The sequence below is a fragment of the Panulirus ornatus genome, chromosome 17 (genome assembly GCF_036320965.1).
Source record: "Panulirus ornatus isolate Po-2019 chromosome 17, ASM3632096v1, whole genome shotgun sequence".
NCBI classification, from domain to species: domain Eukaryota; kingdom Metazoa; phylum Arthropoda; class Malacostraca; order Decapoda; family Palinuridae; genus Panulirus; species Panulirus ornatus.
In genome coordinates, this window is record NC_092240.1 from 17,653,922 (window position 1) to 17,661,457 (window position 7,536).

At 43.2% G+C, this 7,536-nt stretch overlaps 1 protein-coding gene across 1 annotated transcript; it reads left to right on the plus strand.

The window, feature by feature from the left end:
• Nucleotides 1-669: 669 nt before the first annotated feature.
• LOC139754588 (uncharacterized) lies at nt 670-4,000 on the plus strand. Its single transcript, XM_071671995.1, has 3 exons — nt 670-827; nt 2,833-2,944; nt 3,112-4,000. Exons 1-3 carry the CDS (start codon nt 777-779, stop codon nt 3,618-3,620), a joined length of 672 nt encoding a protein of 223 aa, XP_071528096.1. The 5' UTR covers nt 670-776; the 3' UTR covers nt 3,621-4,000.
• The last annotated feature ends 3,536 nt before the right edge of the window (nt 4,001-7,536 follow it).

Here is a 7,536-nt window from a genome sequence, read left to right on the forward strand (position 1 = left end):
CACCACAGTGCCGTAAACAGGTGGAGCAAGACACATCCCAGTCTTCAGGTCAAGTCTCTCCACTGTGGGTTTGAAGTAACGTTCGATGGATGTAGTCATCGCTCGTATGCACTTGCAGAAATACGAACGAAATGCAAGTATGGATAAGAAACGAGTGAGGAATATTGGAGTGGCAGAAGCAAGGAATTAGCATGATAACAGATAAGGATATGACATGATCGCCTACGAACTCCTGGTGCCACTTCCCTGGACGCCCGAAGAGACACTTGGCCCACGTGAGGGACCCAGACGACACAACACCTGAAACATATTTCTGAACGGTACACTGACAGGTAGACTCTCACGTGAGTCTGATATAGTGTAGTAATACACATTCATGGTACACCTAGACCATAAACTGATAGATAACACACTTGCTAGACCATAAACTGATGGATGACACACTTGCTAAACCATAAACTGATAGATGACACACTTGCTAAACCATAAACTGATAGATGACACACTTGCTAAACCATAAACTGATAGATGACACACTTGCCTGATGTATCAACTGACACTCCATAACCCCGCACTAAAAAACCGTTGAACACCTTCACACAGCGACGCCAGCCTGGCATTCCCAGGGTTGCGTCCAGCAAGACGTGTGACGCAACATGTGCGACGGTGGTGGGAACCAGACCTCGGGAGCCACAGGGCGAGAGCAGGAGGCAATACATAGCTTGGTAATATAAGACGATGGCCACAGCTCACCCCGCGTCACCAGGAACACCATCATGACGGCTCCGGCCACCACTCACACCCTCCTGCTCCTCTTGGCTCTGGCGGTGAGTAGTTGTATGACCTGTGCGCTTGTACCAGACACCACACACTCTACACCTCCTCCTGGTACACCTAACTTCACTCCAAACGACCTAATTCAAAGAGACTTAAAACCCCTTTTTTGTTGTGAAGAGAGAGGATGCTGTTATTGAAGTGGTTCGGAACTAATTACGTTTGGTCTGTCATTTCGGAAGGCGTTACTGTTTTCATCTTGAGACAGTAAGATCCATTCGATAATTCTGAATATGAAAATGTTTACGTAACTCCATGTTTGCTATATCTTTATAGGTTAAGTTAGGTAAACATTATCAGTAGTTTATCGTGAGGCGTCACACATGTTCTGCTGATCATCCGCTAACAGAGACAATATCTGCATGATTTATAGTTACTAGGGAGACATTGTCTGGGTCTTTCATATAAACAAACATGACGTAATAGTGATACAGTTTTTATCAGGTGGACCAAAACGTACCACACTAGTATCAAAATGTACCACACTAGTATCAAAATGCACCACACTAGTATCAAAATGTACCACACTAGTATCAAAATGTACCACACTAGTATCAAAATGTACCACACTAGTATCAAAATGTACCACACTAGTATCAAAATGTACCACACTAGTATCAAAATGTACCACACTAGTATCAAAATGTACCACACTAGTATCAAAAGTGTGTATTGCAGAGAACAAATATATTTCATATGGCAGTAGGTAGGTTTATGTAATTTCATTGTTTTCTGAAATTATGATAACCTCTCGCTGTTTGCCTCTGAACGTTATGGAGGACTTAGAAAATCAAGTGGATCATTTTAATCCTTATCCCTTAGAGGGTTAAATTATGATGTTTTAAAGGAAAATTACCCATATAATTTCCGTGCTATATTTTTCGTAGTACTTTCTTTGAATTATTTCAATCGACTTAGATAAAATTATGGGACCCTTCCGGATAGATGACTATTGACACTGCTGTCTTTATCTAATTTGGTCACTACATACAGACAGTCGCACATGGTCCTCGTACAGCCAGTAAAGGTTGTCAAGTTTCCTGAAAAACGACAGGAGTTCAGATCCGAAAGACATCACATATTTTGCCTTCTCGTGGAGAAGCCTCGCTGTCTCGTAGCAAATGCCAGTGAGTACTCTACCCTTATCCTCAAACTTCCACCTCTCGATATAGATCCGAGTTCAGCACCAAGAGGTCACGTTCCGTCAAGGGCTCAGGAACAGACACACATTTGTTGCACAGGGCCTGACTCGTCTCCCCTCCCCCAGCAAACATGAGATGACAAAACAGACAAGCAGTAATGATTCGAGAAGCGCTAAACAACAGCCCTCCCAACCTGGTCTTGAACTCCGCTCCACCAGACATTAAACGATATGAAACTACATTCCTCAGGCACGTCCGAGTTACACTTCCTCATCTGTACTCTGTACACCTCCCATTTCACTGTCATTACAAACGCCATTTCAACACATCACAAGACACCTTACAATCAAGGTGCAACTTCCATCCCGAAGACACTGAACACTCACACCTCAGGTGTCCTACACACACCTCACTCAGCCTCACACCACCACACTTCTCAGCCTTTGGTCCCACCGGTTGGATGAGACTTGAACTTCCTGAGGGCGTCACCAATGAACCACCACGTGATCACGTCTTGTCCAGGGTTACCTGACCAACGCCATTTTCGGTTTTACGACAATCTCAGAACTTCGTAGATTTTCAGCAATATGAGATCGACATGATCACTCTGTAATCTGTAAATACTGCATCGATTCTCTTATAAACAACACAGGATAGTTCACTTCTGCTTTATGTCAAAGATGGATGAATTAATATCAGAATCTAAGAGGAAAAAAATACGCCATAGAATCGAATGGCATAATCTCTTAGTAGGTCTCTCTCTCTCTCTCTCTCTCTCTCTCTCTCTCTCTCTCTCTCTCTCTCTCTCTCTCTCTCTCTATCCCGGCTTGTAATTCTCACATGCCCATGTTCACAGATACATCCCAGCGTGGAGATCTGCGCCCCGGACTGCACCAACGCCGACCCTGGGACCAGCGTGAGGGACCCCACCGACTGCACCAAGTACTACGTCTGCCTCCTGGTCAATGGTACTTAAGTTATGGCTTTATCGTGATCACATCCTCTATATGTATACCATAAGGCAGACAACTGAACAAAACTATAGTTTGAAGGTGTCTGATACATGTGTACCGTAAGGCAGACAACTGAACAAAACTATAGTTTGAAGGTATCTGATATGATGACTCCATTACAGGCGAGGTGATACCATCTGATGAACCAGTTCCCTGCCCGGATAACCAGTACTTCAACACGGATCACACTGTGCCTCGCTGCGACTCCATAACCGGCGCCCCACAAGGCTTCTGCTCCCCGCTGTGTGACCCCTGCGTCCCCGACTGTGACGGGACCAACCCTGGCACCCTCCAGCCTCATCCCCAGGACTGCAACAAATACTACATCTGTCTGTCTAAGGACTCTAAAGACGGTCATTTCTTGGAGGAGAACTGCCCTCCAAACACGTATTACGACTTCATGACGGGCTTCTGTCAAGCGGACATCACTCTCTGTTACGACTACTGTGATCCTTGTGTACCTCACTGTACGTACGATGGCCAGCTGATCATAGATCCTTTTGACTGTCACAGGTTCTACATGTGTACACCGCCCACCATGTCAGGCTTCCTGTGTCCTCACGATACAATGTTCAACACTGAAACCAAAGAATGTGATGCGACAGAATGCGTCATCAAGTGCACACTCTGAGCACGCGGCAGTAAGCCGCAGAAGCCACTCTGGATCAATCTTACCAGAAAACGCCTCTTGATTAATCCTGTCAACAAAGCTCTCATGTGGTGCGAAAGGGATCAACCGACCAGATGATGACTGGCTGTGTGTGTGGTCAGTGTGTGATGGTGTGTAATCACAGATAATCTGGAGAGCCCTACACTGTTTTCATAAACTTCCGAGAAGTTCCTTTAGTCATTTTACGACGAAAGACTGAGTGAGTTAATACAAGACCGACTTACGTCTATAAGCTTGACCACCTGGTTCTCAAGCCACCTGTAACGTCTATAAGCTTGACCAACTGGTTCTCAAGCCACTTGTAACGGGCTAATGCATAAAACATATTTTCCTTAGTAATGTATCTGGTATTAATCAAATACACATTCATCAGCTCTGTGGTAGGAGGCCCAGTGCGGACTCTCCCTATCTTTAAGTGGTGTTAAGGCCAGAGCATCTCGCTTGGGCCTTGGTTCTCTGTATCGATGTACCTCACACATCACTATAACTGTACGTCCCCACACACTCCTGCGTCTCGCACGCACACACACACACACAGTACCACGTGACCCAACATTCTGACATGAACAACACACTTCCCCGTCGACCACACTCGTCTTCAGAGTGGCTGATGCTGCTGCCTTATTCACATATGATTATCCAAGAACGTCATTTCATCATCCATCTCTGCATAACACAAATTACATGAAACTACATTGCAGCTAGAGAGTGCATGTGAGAAAATGAGGCCGTTGTTTCAGACGTCTGTTCCTGGCGCTACATCGGGAGAGCGGGAAACGGTGGTAAAGTATAATATAAGCTCAAAAATAAAATGACAAATTAGTGGACTGGGTTCACACGTGGCAAATGTATTCCAGGATCAATAAGTGCAAAGTTTTACACAACGTTAGTCAAAACGAGAAGGCAAGCTACAATATGAATTCTCTTGAGCAACAAAAAGGGAAATGAGGAAAACATTTTACGTGTGATCATTACTGATGACTTAAAGCCAAGTGGGAAATGAGAACCACAGTCTTCGATTCACAGGTGGGACATTAGGACGTACGACAATCATCCTCATTCATGACAATTCAGTGGTTCGTCCCCCACTTTAAATACTGTATTCAGCTTTGGTCATCCTACTTGAAAAAATACACAGACAAGAATGGAGAGAGAGAGAGAGAGAGAGAGAGAGAGAGAGAGAGAGAGAGAGAGAGAGTGTACATGTGCGAGCTACCAAAGTGATTCCCGAACTGAGAAACACATCGTTTTAGAGCCAACAAAACAACAAAGACTTCACGAACTTAGATAATAGAAGGTGACGAGAGGATTTGATACACACGTTCAAAATGACCCGCGGCTTTGATCATCTCGATCTAGGAACTCTTTGAAAAGGCTACACCTGTCTGATTTTTCTTGTAGCAATGGATATAGCCGCTTGGGAAAGCGCCTTACTTCGCATGAGGTGAAACATCTTTTTCTCCACCAGGATTGTCAACATCTGGTGGCATGATCTACAAGTTAGATGAGTGGAAAGCACAGCACCGAAGATACATTTGAGAGAAAAGACATGATAAAGACCTGGCTTGAAATTCACGACCGACGTCACTTGCCCCTCCTTAGTTACCTGCAAACTTTACATGTATCTTTCTTCAGTTCGTCTGTATGGTCACCTCTCCTCACTACACCGACCTTCCAGTTTCTCGTCTCCTCCTTTTGTGGTATTATCTTGTATTATCATATTATCATTATTATCTTGTATTATCATAATTATCATTGTCATCAGCCAGGTAAGCCGACCTTCGGTGGGCAGACGCGGCTATGACGTATTTCTCTCAAAAGTTGACAAAATTTTGAAAGGATTACACTGTACTGCTGTTCACCAGGAAAAAAAAAATGAGAGCCAATTAGGCCAACAGGAAATTTCAATCGAGCAGTAAAGGCTTTCTAAAAACGTAAACATCCAGAAGTATTGGATCAACAAAAGATACACGACATATACAAAATTACATGAAACCTCTGCACACAATATGTCGTAGATCGATAAATATCACAGTATTTTCCCCTATACTTATGACTACTACTTACAATCTCTCATGTGCAGCCACTTAGTATTCTTTTCTCCGGTTGTTTCGTGCCGCTGAGAGAACACTGTGGCTCGAAGGCCGCTGGATAAAGGGAAACCTGACCCGACAATGACGTGGGCTGGTGACTTTACCTTCCATTTTATTGGATGTCAGGAAAGACGGGTGGATTATGCATGTAGAAACAGTTACAATGGAAAGAATAACAGATCAGCAGCTGAGTGCGAACAACACCAGAGACCAAGCAATTTATGTGAATAATTCAGCATTGTAAACAGAACGGCAAGTGGGGGCAATGCGTCACACTTTATTTCTACACAAAAAAATGGCACTTTTTACTTATGGAAGCAAATATCATGATATAGATATCACCACATAGTATAGAAGAGAGAGAGAGAGAGAGAGAGAGAGAGAGAGAGAGAGAGAGAGAGAGAGAGAGAGAGAGAGAGAGAGAGAGAGAGAGAGAGAGAGAGATTGACAAAGAGGATATATGTGTCAGAGGTGGAAGGTACGAGGAGAAGTGGGAGACCAATTTGGAGGTGAGAGGACGGAGTGAAAGAGATTTTGAGCGATCGGGGCCTGAACATGAAGGAGGGTGAAAGGAGTGCAAGGAATAGAGTGAACTGGAACAATGTGGTATACCGGGGTTGACGTGCTGTCAATGGATTGAACCTGGGCATGTGAAGTGTCTGGGGTAAACCATGGAAAGTTTTGTGGGCCCTGGATGTGGAAAGGGAGCTGTGGTTTCGCTGCATTACGCATGACAGCTAGTGACTGAGTGCGAACGAATGTGGCCTTTGTTGTCTTTTCCTAGCGCTACCTCGCGCGCGTACGGGGGGAAGGGGGTGCCATTTCATGTTTGGCGGGGTGGCGACGGGAATGGCGGAGGGCAGCATGTATATGTACATGTGTATATATGTTTATGTCTGTGTATGTATATGTATGTATACGTTGAGATGTATAGGTATGTATATATGCGTGTGAGGGCGTGTATGTATATACATGTGTATGTGTGTGGGTTCGGACATTCTTTCGTTTGTTTCCTAACGCGAGAGACAGCGACAAAGTATAATAAATAAAATGAATATATATATATATATATATATATATATATATATATATATATATATATATATATATATATATATTCCTATGAGTCCACGGGGAAAATGAATGGGAATAGTAATATACATGATCACGCGCAAAATTGTGATCCTTTCCAATATATATATATATATATATATATATATATATATATATACAGATAGATAGATAGATAGATAGATAGATGGATAGATAGATAGATAAATAAATAAATAGATAGATAGATACACGGATAGATAGATAGATAGATAATGATGATCGCACTAGTCCGTGATGAAAGTTATGAAGGTGTAATCGCACTTCAGTAGTTCATATAATTTTATCTAAAATGTAATTTTTTCTTTACATGTGGCACGACGGGTTTTATGGAGACAATCCACCTCATCAGGTGCCGGTAATTAACAAGGTTATTTAAATCCTAACATCACAATGAAGTACCGCCGTCGAGCGTCTACCAGTACAGACAACACACTGTCTGTCTTGACCAGCAGTAACCGTTTAAAGGGACAGTGATCAAGAGGGGTAACGTGGCGGGGATTGACCTGGGTAGCTGGGTGTCTTGAACAATTTCTTTGTTTTCGTATTTTGTCAATTCTCTCATAATGATTTGGTTAATGATAGGATGGGCTTTAAATATTATCCTGGAGACAAATCAAAGTTCTTAGTATTAGCAATTAAGACAATGACGTTATGTGTGGCATAGTGAGCTA

Excerpts from the sequence above, each read along its gene's own strand:
- LOC139754588 (XM_071671995.1), top strand. The coding sequence starts at position 777 with ATGACGGCTCCGGCCACCACTCACACCCTCCTGCTCCTCTTGGCTCTG. Across the intron at positions 828-2,832 it reads TGCTCCTCTTGGCTCTGGCG|ATACATCCCAGCGTGGAGAT; the intron begins GTGAGTAGTTGT and ends CCATGTTCACAG. Across the intron at positions 2,945-3,111 it reads CGTCTGCCTCCTGGTCAATG|GCGAGGTGATACCATCTGAT; the intron begins GTACTTAAGTTA and ends ACTCCATTACAG.